The following is a 17119-nucleotide window of genomic DNA, read 5'->3' as shown; positions in this document are numbered from 1 at the left end:
ATCCATCAACTATGGAGAGTGATTTTATTATCCTCGCGTTGCTTAGAACAGCTCTTCTTGTTTATTGGTTTGGGTCTGTCAGATATGTGAAATGATAACTACAGCCTATTTATTGCCAACTGTAGCCATCGCTGCTGATGCCTGCGGCTCACACCAGGTCCCCACGTCAGGTGACATGAACAAAGAGAAAACACTGGACTTCTGGAGCTCACGCTGCCCAGGGGGCTGTGGACCCTGCAGCCTTCCTTCAGCTTCTCTTACCCTGGGAAATTCCTTTTCCTGGTCCCTTGATGGAGCAGACACGACTTTAATGAACTCAGATTATACAGAAAATATAAAGAAAAGAGAAAACATCTCTTGAAATCTCGCTGCCTGGAAAAAACATCATTGCTCTTCCAAGGCTTTTCTCTGCAGACCTTTCTACGTGCAAGTTTCCAAAAAGCGCTACCTCACTCTGCTTTCTGTTTTGTACCTGTTGTTGACTCAAGAACATCTTTAATTTGCTTGCAAGGGAGCCACACGCTCCCTCTTTGTAGGGCTCGATCCTTGAGCAACCTCATTCTGTGCACTGGCACAGTGCTAGTAAACCATGGTGGTCACAGGAAAACATTCACACCCACCTTTCAACAACAACTGTGCTCAAACACTGAGGTGAGCCGCAAGGTCCAACCGGATTTTAAAAACAAGGGGAAGCCAGAGGCACTTGTTTTTTCTTAGGAAAATACTGGAGAGAACGAAGGCTGGGGTCCAGTCTGTGCTGTGTGGCACACCCTATTCCCTAAATGGCTATTACTTGAGGAATGTGAAACTTGTGGAACTCAACTTTTAATAAAATGAGAACTCGCTGTAACCTCAGTATATTTTCAGGGTTTAAAACCTTATTTTATCTAGATCACAACTCTTTCAGTCTTGGCATCAGAAGGTTATTTCTGAGTGCTAAACAAACATGAAAAATATGGCTCTGGACTCCGCGGTGCTGTCCCCTGCCAGGTTGGGGTTCACCCTGGAGGCAAGCATGTGTGAGTCCTTATCCTCTGGATAAGCCAGTGGTCTACAGACTCAAATCTCCAAGGCCCTAGCGCAGGAGATGCTCACAGGACCCAAGTCTGACCTCCAGGATTCACTTCCCCCTGCCAGAAGCCGTAACCTTGGATGGAGTGATGTCAGCGCACCAGGACTGTCTTCACCCTTTTTATCGTCTTCTTCTTCCTATGCCCACTGCTTAAAAAGTCAAGGACGGTGTTGCTCCTCCACTTTCAGACAATGAGAATGCAGTTCCCCTGATAGAATCTGTATTAGGTAAATATCTGCTGATTCAAAGAGATTGTATTCATAGTACTTAAACTTGGAAAAGAATTGATGGAATCAGATTTACTCTACAAGTGGTGTAAAATAATCTCATACAAATCTGATCATTTTTATGAATCAGGATGGTACTGGAAATCAGGCTGCAGGGGTTAAGGTTGAAGCATAGCAGGGAGCAAAGAGAGTGGCATGGAATCTAGCACCTACCATGCTGCTGAACAGACAGGTTAGCTGGGCTCCTCAGCTATGGCGAGGCCAGCAGGCAGACTAAAGGGATGGCTCAGGCTGGCTACCAAGGAAGAAGTTTAAAAAGACAAGTTCATTTCAGGTTAGCCTGGGTCTTCCCACTAGAGAATAAAACCCTGTTTAGCAACCTGGAACCCAAAGGAATTTCCCAAGAAGCTACGGCAGGAAATAGCTGAAGGGTTCCACCAACAGGGCCACCAAATCCCTGCTCGTGGCCTTCGGGGGGCGGGGGGGGGGGCTTCCCTGATTCTTCGATGGGAAACAAGAGAAGACAGGGGTGACAGAATCTACCAGGTTGTTTGTGCCACTCCTTCCTCCCCTGTTTTCTCTTCTGAGTAGGCAATGACCAAAGAAAGTACATTTTCACCACCAGACAACGTAATATTCAAACGTACTTTACGCACAAGGCTATCCCACTCTCTGTAGGCTATTTACAGTGAGAAAAACACAGGAAAACTGCCCAGGGAACCAGGTTTCATTGGAGTCCTGGCCTCTAGGGCAACATTTCTCAGATGTGGCCTGCAGACCCCCAGCACCAGCATCACGTGCGGGTTTGTAGGAGTAAATGCTCTGGTCCTATCCCTAACCTACTGAGTTTTGGGCACTCTGGGGACAGGACCCAGCAATATGTGTTTGAATATGCCTCTAGGTAATTCTGATGCAAGCTGAAGCTTGAGAATACCAGCCTAGTGGAAAGAACCTGGGAGGGGATCCAGGAGACCTAATTCAGGTGCCAGCTCTGGATTCCACGGTCTAATTCCATGAAACTCAATGAATGACTATGATGGGCCTCTTTGTGCATTGAAGCTAACACAAGGATGTGAGGATCTGAGGCAAATTAGACACGATTCTTAGTCTCATATGGCACAAAATCACCTACGTTCCATTGCTTCTCTAGGACAGGGACTATTTTTGTTGTTCATTTTGTATTTCTGGTGCCTGCAGTATCATAGGCACTCAATATGCCTCTGGTAGATTAAGTGGTGGAACCATCTGCAACTGTGACAGACAAATGCTACTACACCATTCAGCCACAATCTTAACGATACCCAAGTCTGGCAACCACCAGCCACCACTGATTCGATATTCATCATGTAGGTGCTGAGTGTGTACGATACATCAGCTCATCAATCCATTCAGACTCCTGTGCTGTGGCTGATAATTTTAGTCCCACTCTGCACATGAGAATTTTAAGTGAAGTGTCCCATGTCACACAGCTGGAACATCGCAGAACCAACGTTGAATCTAGAAACATCTTACCGTGAAGCTCATGATCATCAATGTGGTGCTGTAAAGTGACTCTGAGATAGATTTTCCCCAAAGCCCCTGCAGTGGGTGGCTGGTGACCTTCTCACCATGTTCTTACAACCACCCTTTGCAGACATCATCACCTTCCAAGGCCAAAGACTAAGAAAACCACCAAGTACTAGGAGAGTTGCAGCACAGGTATCTATACTTTAGAATTTCATAGGTCAGCAAGACAAATCTTAAAGTGAGAGTGATAGATATGGGATCAGCAACTTTTCATTCTGCCAAGCATAAACCTCTCCCCTTTCCAAGTAGAGATCAACTGCTACCATCATTTCCTCCCAGGAATAAAAAAAGTGATGCAAAAAAAATGACAAGGGATGTAAGTTTGGAAATAAAGGAGAGCCTATTGCATTACATGTATTTTCTCATGTACAATGATCATTGGTCCTAGTTTTCTTGCTTTTCACTAGGTTGGCATTTGGTTTTTATTGATCTCAAGAAAATAGACAGTGGTGGGGAAAATATACTAAGGGAATATTGTTAAAAAGCCAGGCAGAACCGTTCTTAGGAAGAATGAAAGTGGGTGCACGGCCAGGCCAGGCCAGCTTTGAAAGGGCAGTGGCTATGCTTGGGGAGATGGGACAGAAGCAAGTCTAATCCCAAAGCCCAAATACATGGGGAAGCAGGGTGTGGGCAGCACATCATGGGCCAGTGTCAACACCAAGGTGAACGTGGCAACAAACAGGAGAAGCCACCCCAGGTCTGAAGCCAGTCTACAGCCTCAGCACCTGGGTAACTACAGCTACCAATGAAACAGGAGCTCTACAGCCCTTCTCCCTCTGGCTCCCTTCTTGATCTTCCCTTCCCCCTTATTAGAAGCCAAAGATTAATTTAACATTTGCCACCTACTATTTTCTTGTAAGCAATTCAAGGCCAGGAGGGACCTGGTTGGGTGGAGTTGAGTCAGAAGCTGTTAAGGAAAAAGGGTTCACATCCCAAGCAAGTCTTACCCTACTAGGAGGTGGTCCATGGTCATCCAAATAAGTGGAATTTCCTAGAAAAAAAAAAAAAAAGAAGAAATTTGATGGATCACCTTTTTAAAACCCTGAAGGAATTTAATGCAAAGCATTGAAAATAAGCATTATAGAGATTTCTCTATTCCAAAACTAGTACCAAAGAAGAATGGGTCATGAATCACCAGTTTGGCCAGGTTTTGCTGATATTACCATGCTTGGCGACAGTTTCAACAGCTGCATTCCACACACACAAGTATGCACACAAACACACACACAGAAACATGTGCCATTGTTCTTCCCCCATTACAGCCATTTTCCTTATCCACAGTGTCAGTTATTATAGCCAATTGTACTCTAAAAATATCACAAGCAAACTTCCACAAGTAAACAACTGGTAAGTTTTAAACTGTGAGCCGTTCTGAGTAGGGTGATGAAATCTCCCACTGTCCTGCTCTCTCACCTGGGAAGGGAATCATTCCTTTGTCCAGCGTGTCCATGCTGTATACTCTACCCACCCATTTGCCATCTAGTAGTTGTCAATTCTCAATCATCTGTCACTGTATTGCAGTCCCTATGTTTAAGCTATCTTTATTTTGTTTAATAATGGCCCCAAAGTATCAATAGTGAAGCTGGAAATCCAGATATGCCAGAGAAGCTATAAAGTGTTTCTGTTAAATGAAGGTGAAGGCTCTTGACTAAATATAAAAAAAATTATATGCTCAACTTGCTAAAATGTATGATAAGAATGAATCTTCTATCCATGAAATTGTGAAGAAGGAAAAAGTAAATTGTTGAAATTGTTTATCATTGGTGCTGTTAATCTCTTATTGCACCTAATTTATAAATTAAACTTTATCATTGGCATGAGAAAAAAAAATACCATCTACATAGGTTTCCACACTAGCTACAGTTTCAGGCATCCACTGGAGTCTTGGAACGTATCCCCTGAGGGTAAGGAGGGACGACTGGTCTGTGGAGTTTACCTTACACTATGAGTTCTCCAACTTCAGTCTGCATCAGAATTAGCTGGATGAAGGTTCATTACAAACACAGAATGCCTGGCCCCACTGTTCTGATTCAGTATCTCTGAGTATTTGCATTTCTAACCAGCTCCCCAACGATGCTACACAGCTGGTCACAGGAAGCACACGATGAGAACCCTCTGTGCTCCACTTCTGCAGATTGCTTGGCAGGTGTCACTTCTCCATCAGCTTTTCAATCGAGCCCACTTCTAAAGGCTGATGTGTCTGCACTGACAGCCACACTGCATGTGAACTTCCAGGGTGCAAGATTATTGTTTCCCAATGAATAAGACTCGGAGGCATTCGGAAAGCAATGAAGCTTCAGATTTCCCTTTATGTGCCAGATAATCTAAAATGTGTTTTACAGGTATTCATATTCATTCATCTAATTTGAATATCTGCGGTGGGCTAGAATTGTCCCCATTGTACAGAGACCTGGAGAAAGTCCCTAACTCAGTCAACAGTCGTAGAACTGTTACACTGCATGGAGGAGGGAAGCCTGGTTTTCCCAGGGTATGTCCAGGCAGTTGCCCTTCTAAAAAGCCTACCTTGCATCTTGCCATCTCCAGCTTGTGTGCACCCAGACACTACAGATGTTACCACCTGGCAATGTCTGATCAGAGGGGTATCCAATAATGCAGTTGATATAATCTGAGGAACCCATCCAAGATGAGTAATGATCATTGAGTCTAGAGGAAATCACCTTTCCCCAGATGTAAAGATGACCAGACTTCCTCATAGAACTGAAGGCAGGAAATGTTGGAAGCTTAAGAATATTTATAGAGGGCAGTAGATTAAGGGGCAAGATAAATGTCCTAGTTTGAGTGGATGAAAGGTGCTTTTGACAGTGGAGAGCAAAAGTGACTAAAGAAGTTGGAATAAGACGGGGAAGCAGAGCGTAAGCCAGGGACAGTTCAACTGAGTAAATGTATCCAAACATAATAAATAAGTGGGTTTGGCGTACAGGTTTTTCCACACTGAGTCATCACCCATTCCCTTTTCTTTGCAGTTTGTGATTTATAACCCACTCCATGTCCACAAGGACTGTACTCACCAGCCTTTTGTAGATGGCAAAGGGAAAATGGGACTCAAGTTTAGCACACAAGACACTCACTTTCCATGCTCCTAATTGGACTATTTTCCAGGAACCTTTCAAATGTAAACACGATTAACAATTTGTTAGATCTTAATTGCTGTGCTGAACTCCTCTAGGAATGCACCTAGACAGGATGTAAGATCTAGATCAGACTCAGTAAAGAGGACAGGTGTAACAGAACACAGAGAAAGAGCTGCCTGGGTCTGGAGAGCTGCTTAGAAATATTCTCCCATCATGTCACTGGTAGAGGGCCAGCATTTCCATCTGCTCATTGCAGGAATGCCTCTTCCCCAGGGGGATGTGAGAAACCCCCAAAACCCTCCAGTGTGTCCTCCACATATCAATCTCTAGGACCAAAGAGAGCTCAAGTAACAAAATGTTTCTAAAATATAAAAGTTTCCATAAGAACAAGGTCCTAAAATTTCCTAAAAGGGGTGATTTCAATGCCCAATTGCTGCCCAGAGGATGTCTACAGGCGTCTCCTGTTTTGCCTGTCCCAAAGGAAGCTCTTCATTTGCTCCAATTCCATCCTCCAAACTTCTGCTTCCCCTGTGTTCCTCACTGGGTTACACAACTTGTCCCTCCCCTCAAATATGTCCCCTTGTCAGGTCAAAGCCCAAGAGTCACCCTTGATCCATTTCTTCCCTACTCTGTACATAACCAACAAAACCACAAGTCCTGTTGGCTCAGTCTTCAACATATCACTCAAAGCTGACTGCTTCTCACCATCCCCTGTGCCTTCTGTACCTCCCCTGGGTCTCTTCACTCATTGTAGTTTTCTTCCCTACCCATATGGAAACTAGTGCATGCTTCACCTAGTCAGATCTGATTAGCCTTCTGTTTCATATCTGCTTCTCTAAGCACATGCTAGTCAACATGGTCTGTAAGGGCCTACACAACGCAGGTCCTTCCTCCCACCCCAGCCTCCTCTGGCCACAGCATTCCTCTATGAGCTCCAAGACACTTCAGTCTGCAGCCAACCAAGGCCCACTGAGCTGGCTCTTTCCTCTTCCAGAACAGTTCTTTCCCACCCTCTTCATCCAAGCTCTTCTCAGTCACTTCCTTATAGACGCTCACATCTTGGGTGAGCGTTTGGCCTAGAGAGTAAGATGGTAGGTGAGATGCTGACAGCCCACATTGGAGCATGCAGGTTGGGTTCCTGATTCCAGTTGCCTGTCAGTGTAGACCCTGGGAGGAAGCAGAGGATGGTTCAAGTTTCTGTCACCCACTCAAGAGACCTGGATTGAGTTACGAGCTGCCAGCACCAGCCCTTGCCAGCATTCGGAAAGTGAGCAAGTAGAAAGGAGTACTTATTCATTCTGTCTCTCTGCCTTTCAAAATGAATCAATCCATAATTGAAAAATAAAATAGTATGCTCACTGATTGGTTTACTTACTTACTGTCTCTTTCAACTAGCATATAAACCCCTTGCCAACTTGTCCATCGCTACAGTTCCTAGAAATGGAACTTGGAACAGAGTAAGCACGCAGTGTTTGCTTACTGAGTAAAATCCTGGGTTAACCTGTTGTCTACACCAGAAATCTTACAGAGCACCTCTTCCCCTGTGGAAGGACCTGGAAACCAGTAAGTTCACAGAGGCCTGCATCATAACCTTTATTGAATGCTAATGATTTGCCAGGTGCTTTATGAAGAGTGCACTGATCCCACCAGGTGAAGTAAGTTAAGCGTCTCACTCAAGCCACTCAGCCAACTAACAACAGCGTGGAACTGGAACCCATACGTGTAGCTTGACTGCTCTGGGTAGTTCTTGCTCTGGAAAATGCAAGGATCTTTTAAGATAATTCATCATTTTCTGACCATCTTCTCCCTCCATCCTCCACCCTGCTCCCTTCTTTATGGAGGACTCTCACTGTCAGATGCCATGGCACGAGAACGAGTCAGCCCTCTTAACAGTTCTTTCTGCACACAGGAGGGACAGGGCTCACCATTGCTGGCCCTTGGACCCTGGGCATCGTAATCTCATCAGCAGTTCTCCACATTGCCGTCAACAGTTAGAACTCTGCAGTCAGCAAAGCCCAGAGGCTGTACGGGCCTCACCCTGGTAACAGAGGTTCTGAAGAGAGCGAGCAGCTACCTGGACACAGGGTGTTCCATCAGCTGCAGACAGCCAGTTTCTCATTTCTAGGGCACAATTGTTATCACTCGGGATTTAGGTAGAGCTTTTCATCCTAGGACTTGATGCTTTCACGGTGCAGAGTCAACGCAACTGACACAATTTCTGCAACTAGAGTTGGGAACGTATTCCCTGTGGAGGTCCAAGGGTGAACACTGGCATCCAGAGGGGCTGTCCTGAGTCGGCTTCCATGCAGCAAAGAAGCGCTGGCTGCTAGGCCTTGTGGAGGGTTCTGGAGATGGTAAGTGGTGGGCAAAATCAGAGCCAAGCCCTCCCGGCCTTTGAGCACAGCTCAAGATCTAAAACCAGGAAAAGGAAGAAAAGGTACCGGAGAGATGGCAGTGGGCGGTGGCCCAGACACCAGCCCTCATCTGCGGCCCCCTCCACGTACCTGTGTATTTCCACCCTAGGCACTGCAGATTCAGACTGTAGCCTCCCAAGAGGCAGCACAGAGAATGCTACAGGCACATCCTTCTCCTCTTTCCAGAAAGCAAGCTGAATGCTTAGCATTGTGATTCGAGCCTCCTTGTCATATCTCAAGTCCTTCCTTTGAGGATCCAGAAATACAGTATCAGAGTGGGTATTGCGGCTCCGAAAGTTAAGCCACAGCTTGAGACACTTGTGTCCCAGACTGGACACCCCCAGCACTTCTGTTTCTGATCTGGCATCCTGCAATGCACCCTGGGAAAGAATGGCTCAAGTGTGTGGTCCCAAGCTACCCACAAGGAAGATCAAGATGAAGTTTCTGGTCTCTGGCTTCAACGTGCCAGCTCTGGCTATTGCGGACATCTTTCCATTCCTCCCTCCTTCCCTCTCTCTCTCTCTCCACCCCCCGTCCCTCCCTTTGTGTGTCACTCTGCCTTTCAAATAAATAAATCTTTTTTAAAAAAGAAAGAAATATAGGGGCTGGCACTGTGGCACAGGTTAATCCTCCACTGGCAGTGCCATATGGGTGCCAGTTCAAGTCCTGGCTGTTCTTCCAATCTAGCTCTCCGCTATAGACTAAGAAAGCAGCAGAAGATAGCCCAAGCACTTGGGCCCCTGCATCTACGTGGGAGACCTGGAAGAAGCTCCGTACTCCTGGCTTTGGATTGGCCCAGCTCCATCTGTAGCGGCCATTTGGGGAGTGAACCAGTGGATGGAAGACCTCTCTCTCTCTCTCTCTCTTTCTCCCTCTCACTGTAATTCTACCTCTCAAATAAATAATAATCTTAAAAAGAAAGAAAGAAAAAAAGAAATACAGTGTCTTCTCAAGCTGGAGAAAAAGAAGATACATACCCCGTGTTTCCACTCCTACCACTGGTCAAACTTCCAAGTAGAGCCTGTCTGAACTGCCAAGATTCACTAGCAAGGCTGGCACAGAGACCACACTCTAACAGGAGATTCAGCTTATCCAGGCTTCAGATGGATGGAGGAGTCAGAGGTGGCTTCTGGCTCGAAGCCACACACCAGCCCATGGAGCTGGCCCACATGCTGCTGACATGGTGCTTACATGATTCTATCAACACAATAACATTCATAGATCTGTACACGAAAACAACACACTAATGGTTTCACATGTTTTTGAAAATGCCTTGACTAGAAGGCCAGTGATCTCAGATTTTGAAACCAGGAAATGCCAATAAAACCTAAATCTCACCCTAGCCACCCAACTCTTCATGATGGACACATCCCAGAGACAGTACAAATATGACATGTGAGGTCATGTGTCACCGTGACAAGGTGCTGACTCCAAGTACATGGGCGATACAGCGGGCGTGCTGACCAGAGTCCTTGTAGGGTCATGCATGTGTCAAGGTCTCCATACTTACAAGCCATTTTTAGCAAAGATGTATTTCAGGAAACTCACATGAAATCTGATGCCAGAAACTAGGAGGTCAAAATCTGGGCCCTGAAATTTGAAGATTTCTGGCTGTTTACCATAATATTTCCATGTTTCCCCTGGCAGAACCAAGGCACGCTGACCATACAAGAACGCTCTAGTCTTCTATGACAAGACAATAAATCTGAAAAATTAGACGAAGTGTACTGAAACAGGCTAAATCTTGTTAGTAGAGAATGCCCCCAAGAAATGTCATTCCACTGTGAATACACTGCTCACCCTTCTCAAAATTTTCCACACACACACATCTGAAAAAATGGAATCAGCCTCTCGGTTACTGTATGGAACACATGAGGATAATTTCATCCTATGAAAAACACTCAGAAGAATATCTCGCACCAAAGGCACTAGCAAGTGTCTGCTCGCAGTGCCGGTTGCACGAGAGCCACCTCCTCTGCCTCTCCCCTCTCTCACTCAGCTTTTATCCTCCACTGCACATTCCACTCGTCTGCAATGCTTTTAAGAAATGTTGATGCCAAGCCCTAGCCTTAGCTACTCTGGTTTAATTATTCCGGGACAAGTCCCAAGCATCTCATATTTTTTAAAGTTCCTCAGGTAATTCTAACGTCTAGCCAGGGTTGAGAGCTATTGAGCTACAAAATACAAATGAACATACTTGTGATTCAGGCTAAATCACTTTTTCCAGAAGTTAAAAAAAAAAAAAAAAAGGAGGGATCTGAATCAGGCTCATGTCAATCACGGGTCACCTCCATCACTCCTGGGGGAGGTCATGGGTCACAGGACAACGCAGATGCAGGAAGGTTAATCACAGAAGAACCACTGCCAAGGGAGGCCAGCACCAGGGGACTCTGGTCAGCACCTGTTCCAGGGCTGTGAAGAGACTGAAAAGGGCTGGGGCCGGTGCACAGGCTGCCCAGGACTGTGCAGGCACAGGGTAGCTCTGGGCATGGAGCTCACCCCTCAAACTACAGGGGTCCCCCTAAACCTTTCTGAGACTCCTAATATCTTTTCAAGGAGAATTGTTGGGGCCAGCACTGTGGGATGTCAGGTTAAGCTTTCACCTGCAGCACCAGCATCTCATATGGGCGCTGGTTTGAGTCCCAGCTGCTCCACTTACGATCCAGCTCTCTGCCTATGGCCTGGGAAAGCAGTAGAAGATGACCCTAGTGCTCGGGCCCATGCACTCACGTGGGAGACCCAGAAGAAGCTCCTGGGTCTTGGCTACAGATGGGCCCAGCTCTGACCGTTATGGCCATTTCGGGAGTGAACCAGCAGATGGAAGACCCATCTCTGTGTCTCTCCCTCTCTCTGTCTGGAACTCTGCCTCTCAAATAAATAGATCTTAAAAAAAGAAAAAAAAAAAAAGAATTATTGTTCCTGCAGTGTATTGTTGTGTTGAACTTCTTGCTTCATGTGTCAAGTGAGGAGGTCAAACCCAATCCTCCATCCGCCTGGAATTCCCCCAGCCCCTGCCTGACTTATACAACCAGGAACTATCCCATCAGTCCTGCAGAAGCCTTATGATCCCACGAACACAGTCAGTGGGCCCACGGGATCTACAAGGAAGAGGCCCCTGGAAAATCGGAAGCAAAAGCACTCTGTGGTCCCAGCACAGAGAAGCATCCCTTCCTTCCCAGCAGTGGGCCCGGCATGGAGAGGAGGTGGGGAAACTCGGTCTGCAGAGGCACCCAACACCCAGGGTGAATCCAACAGAGACAGCACAATGAATATAGCTACTGCCAGGATCGCCCGCATGAGGGAGGACTACTGAAAACAAGGGCCAGGGCTCCTACTATCTTAAATAACAACAGCCACTCTTAAGTAAGAGAGAGTAGGAAGAAGCCCAGACCACTTAACAGATTCAGTAAGGTACACTAAGTGAACTGACCAGTGACAACCAACAGTAGCTCCAGGGTCATGGAGGCATCCAGGTGGAAATCCTAGACCTGCCCTTCAATTCCGTGACCTTGGAGACGTCCTGTAATTCCCCAAGGTTCAATGCTCCCATCTGCAACCTGAGGCCATTAACTCATTGAGGTATCAGCAACATTTAAAGCATTAAATATAAATTTATTTTAAATTAAATGTAAAATTAAATTCAGCCTATGTATAAAGCACTTAGCACAGTGCCTATAAAATAGTAAATGCTCAATGAATGCCACTGGTCCTTTATCTTACATTACCGAATCGTATCAGTTGTGTCATCTCATTTGGGAGAGTGGAGAGACAGAGAGAGAACTCCTCCATCTACTGGTTCATTCCCCAAATGTCTGCAATAGTAGAGGCTGGACCAAACCAAAGGCAGGAGCCAGGAGCTCATTCCAGGTCTCCCACACAGGTAGCGGGGACTCAAGTAATTAAGCCTTCACCTGCTGCCTCAAAGGGTGAGTAGTAGCAGGAAGCTGAATCAGGAGCAGAGCTGGGACTCAAACCCAGGCATTCTGATGTGGGAGGCAGGCGTCCCAACCAGGTCTTAACCACTAAGTCAAATGCCTACATCTCTCATGTTATAATTCTGTTTCTTATTCAGGAAATCAAAGGGAATCCTGAGGTCAGAAAAGTAGTTTATTGTATAAAGGGTGAGTATTAATATAAAATAATTAGTAGATTCTATTACTTTCTGATACTGAATTGAGATGTATTCTAAAATGCACAAACTTTTTTTCCCAATTATTCGAACTACATTTAGCAAAGTGCAAATGAACTTCCAAAGCCTCAGGAGATATAATTTATTCTTGACTCTGAAGTCATGCATTAGCAGATCTATTTTTGTCTGAATTGGTCCCTGAAGAACAAAAATGTTTTAATGCTAATTCCCCTTATAGGAACCATAACATGCATTAGTGTCAATGTCAAAAAGCCACCTCGACACTGTCAGTTTTGATCAAACACAAGCAATTCTTTCCAAAGCCTTTCTTCATGGGTCCTTTAAAGCCATAATCCTTGAGAGCCTTCCATGTCTTACTCAGAAGCTGTTTCACACTGGATCCTTGGCGGCACCACACAATCGTGCCCCTGCATCACCCCCTGGAGCTGGGGCCTCGGGAGAGAGGCTGGCAATGAAGGAGTCACTGTAGAAGGCGATGCTGCAACTCTGCCTTGTCCTTGCCAAAAAATTATGCTAATGCCACACTTTCCACCATCAGCACGGGTTGCATTTCTCTGAGAGGGAGCTGTCAGCACACACCAGCCATGGTGAACAATGAGGAGTTTGTATGCAGAGTAAATGCCTCCAATAGCCCCATTTCTTATAATTAACACGGTCCCCAAAACACTGTAATGAAGGAAAATTGCTGGCACAGCTTTATTTACGCTTTAATGAAATTATTTTCCACTGAATTAAAACAAATGGCTTCATTTTTTATCAATATTTAAATATTTTCACAAAGATATCTTTTTAAAAAGTCTTGGATGCTCACCCAACCAGTTAACACAGGCAAAAGTGTCCTGAAAATACAAGAGGACCTCAAAAAGTTTGTACAAAGTGGAATTATAAGATAAGTTTAGGGGCTGGCACTATGGCACAGTAGGTTAATCCTTTGCCTGTGGCACCGCACCCCGTATGGGTGCCAGTTCTAGTCCTGGATACTCCTCTTCCAATCCAGCTCTCTGCTATGGCCTGGGAAAGCAGTAGAAGGTGACTTGCCCAGGTTTGACCATGCTCATCAGCACATGCTCCTCAATGTGGTCCTGGTCTCTTGACTCTGAAGCCATTCTGTGCACTGCACACTCCCTGCTTTCTCAGAGATTGCAGTCTGGGAGTCACAGCACTCTCTTAAGAGACTGATCCTTTCTGGGACAACCCAGGGGTAGCCTAGGCAAGTAGGGTCTGATCTCTTCATGCAACACTCCACACTTACCAGATGGCTGTGTAGCTCAGGCAGTGTCGCCTGCCCATCAGGAAGAAATGCCTGCTGAGGAATCTGAAATCCCAGGAGCTCGGGGAGCTAGCACAGGACTTCTGGGTGGCTAGCTGTGCACAGGTCCTAATTCCAGAGGCAGCACAACACCTCTGGCTACCTCCTGCCCATTTCTAACCAACGGGCCATTAGCTACAGGATGGCTACACTACACAAGAGGCCATTCTGCAGTCTTCATTATTTTGAAATGCTGGATATAGAAAGTTTGGGTTGGCGCCATGGCTCACTTGGTTAATCCTCCACCTGTGGTGCCAGCATCCCATATGGGCGCCAGGTTCTAGTCCCAGTTGCTTCTCTTCCAGTCCAGTTCTCTGCTGTGACCCGAGAGGGCAGTGGAGGATGGCCCAAGTGCTTGGGCCCCTGCACCCACATGGGAGACCAGGAGGAAGCACCTGGCTCCTGGCGTAGCTCTGGGGGTAGCGGCCATTTGGGAAGTGAACCAATAGAAGGAAGACCTTTCTCTCTGTATCTCTCTCTTTTCACTGTCTAACTCTATCTGTCAAATAAATTTAAAAAAAAAGTTAGTTTGGACTAGAATCCATTCACATTACTGTAGGAAATTTTAGCATTACATTTGTCAACATTGTAAAAGGAACCTCTGCTTGACTTTTAGAATATAACTCCAATTGGTGTGAATTTTTGAAGGGTAGGCTGCAATAAGTTGAACAATGTCCCCCCCACCAAGATGTCCTCACCCTAATCCCCAGAACCTGTGGCCAAAGGGATTTCGTAGACGTGCTGAGGACTGGGACCCTGAGGTGGGCAGTTGTTCTGGATCACATGAGTGAGCCCAATGTCACTGCAGAGCCCCTTGCACGAGTGAGGCAGGAGGCTCAGACGAGACCAGAGAAGCAGAGGGTGTGGAGACGGCTTCAGCGATGGAGGAAGGGGCCACAAGCTGGGGAATGCAGGCAGCCTCTAACAGCTGGAAAAGGCAAGGAAACAGCCACATCCTCATTTCACCCCATCAAAACCCCTTTCAAACGAATGTAAGAGAGTGATTTTGGGTCATCTTCAGCCACCACATTTTGTGGTTATTTGTTAGAGTCACCATAGGAAATTCACACATCTGTTAAAATGGCTTTGTTTGTGTCACCTCTTCACAGGAACTAAGCTTTCTGTTAATAGTGGCTTTCAAAAGTCTGAAATTTTTTTATCCAAAAGGCTCACTCATGACCTAAATGATGCATTTCGAGTTTAACATTTGGATAAAGGTCATCATCCTCAATTATAAATTTGAATTTTTTTCAGTATCTTCCCTAATGGATTATACTTTGTTTTTCTAGGAATTGCATAATAAAAAGAAAATGAAACAAATGTTTTCATTAAGACTCTTTTAGGTACCTCCATCCTCACCAGTTCACTTCAGTGCACCACACACACAAAAAAAAATGTCATTTTCTAAGTATTCTGTGATCTGAAAAGTTTTGACAAATTACAACAAACATGCAAAACATCAGAAATGGAGTGTTGTATTTGAAAAGTGCTTCAGCTCAACCAAGTGCCACTGTTCTAAGTCTGGAATTTCTCTCTGGCTTGGCACTCCCCTCCTCCACACACATGTGTTCACACACACACACACACACACACATGACTTTAAGAACAGGAATATATACACAAGTATTAGACAGTCCAACCTATCAAATTACAAGGAAAATAACAGAAGCAAAGAGAAGTTAAGAATTGGGCCACGACATGTGGCTGGTTAGCAGGAAAGGTTAAGAACAGACTTACATGTTCATTTTACAACATAATAATCTGACTACACAACACTTTTGACCCTAAATGGTCAAAAATGCAAGCTTGATCACCTACCCGACTCTCTAAACTTGAATCGGAACAACTGCGTTTTTCTTCCATAATCAAATTCTTTCTCTGAGGCTAGATAGATCATTGAGCAGATTTCTTTAAAAATGTACTTCAAACACTGAAGACAATTCCCAAAAAGAATATTCCATGCCTGCTGCATACGGCTGCTGTTCACAGCCTCCCACAGCTCCTACAGGAACTGAGATGTTCAAGTTTTAGCATGTTGATTGAAAAGAAGTAATCCTTGCAAATAGCAACTTCAGTAAATGAATCAAGAATCTGTGAGATTAGGATCTGTGTAGGGATGTGACTGAAATGCTAAATATTTGGGAGGCTGCAAGGGGAAGAATTAGAAGCAGGATATCTGCTACTTCACCATCAAATATTTATCCAAGGCCTCTTCACTGCCAGACGCTGTGCAGAGTCCTAGTTTTGGCTGTTAGAGCAAATTACCAAAGACTGAGGCTTAAAAAACAAAAACAAAAACAAACAAACTTTTGCTTCTCATAGTTTCAGAGGCTGGAAGTCTGGGAGCAGAATGCCAGCATGGTAGGGTTCTGGTGAGGGCCCTCTTCCTGGTTGCATCTACACATGGTAGGGAGAGAAAGAGAGAGACAAAGAAACTATCTCTCAGGTCTCCTCCCCCCCTCCCTTTTTTTAAAAGATGTATTTGTTTATTTGAAAGGTGGAGTTACAGGGAGGCAGAGAGAGAGAGAGAGAGAGAGAGAGAGAGAGAGAGGTCTTCTATCCGCTGGTTCATTCCCCAAATGGCTGCAATGGATGGAGCTGGGCCGATCAGAAGCCAGGAGCCTGGAGCTTCTTCCAGGTCTCCTACGAAGGTGCCGGGATCTCAGCATCTAGGCCATCTTCTACTGCTTTCCCAGGCCATAGCAGAGAGCTGGATCAGAAGTGGAGTAGCCGGGACTTAAACTAGCACCCATGTGGGATGCTGGAACTGCAGGCGGTGACTTTACCTGCTACGCCAAAGCACCATCCCCTCTTCTCCTTCTTCTAAGGACACTGATGCCACCATACAGGCTTCCTCAAGACTTAATCGAAACCTAATCACCTCCAAAAGTCTGACCTCCAAATATCCTTGGGATTAGGGTTCTAACCCTTGGGATTTGTGAAGACACAAACATTCAGCACTGTTCCTGTGAAGCCTGCAGTAAGAAGAGATGACAGATAGTGGGAAATGATTACGAAACAAATGCTCAGCTCTGCCTGGGATGGTGTGATGTGGAGTACAGCATGGGGTGGTATGAGAAGAAACCACAGAGGCTTCTCAACTCCACAAAATGCATGAAGGATGGATGCCGCATCCCAGAAGATGGTGGGCAGCCTGTGTTGAGGCCACAGGCAGAAACCAAGAGACAGGAAGAGATGCACCCATGGCCCCAAGGACAGGGTGGCAGAAGAGAGGGTCAGGGACCACGAGAGAAGGGCAGGTACATTGCTGGGGAACAGGCTCCATCAG

At 45.7% G+C, this 17119-nt stretch overlaps 1 protein-coding gene across 2 annotated transcripts in view; it reads right to left on the bottom strand.

Annotated features, from left to right (window-relative positions):
- Positions 1–17119, bottom strand: part of UST (uronyl 2-sulfotransferase) — a 306252-nt gene that overhangs the window by 180506 nt on the left and 108627 nt on the right. For both annotated transcript variants that reach the window (XM_062186900.1, XM_062186899.1), the window contains exon 2: positions 3813–3856. In XM_062186900.1, the coding sequence (XP_062042884.1) occupies positions 3813–3856 (44 nt within the window). The remainder of the gene's footprint in view (positions 1–3812; positions 3857–17119) is intronic.

The sequence above is a fragment of the Lepus europaeus genome, chromosome 3 (assembly GCF_033115175.1).
Source record: "Lepus europaeus isolate LE1 chromosome 3, mLepTim1.pri, whole genome shotgun sequence".
NCBI lineage: Eukaryota > Metazoa > Chordata > Mammalia > Lagomorpha > Leporidae > Lepus > Lepus europaeus.
This window is presented reverse-complemented; position numbering and strand designations above follow the sequence as displayed.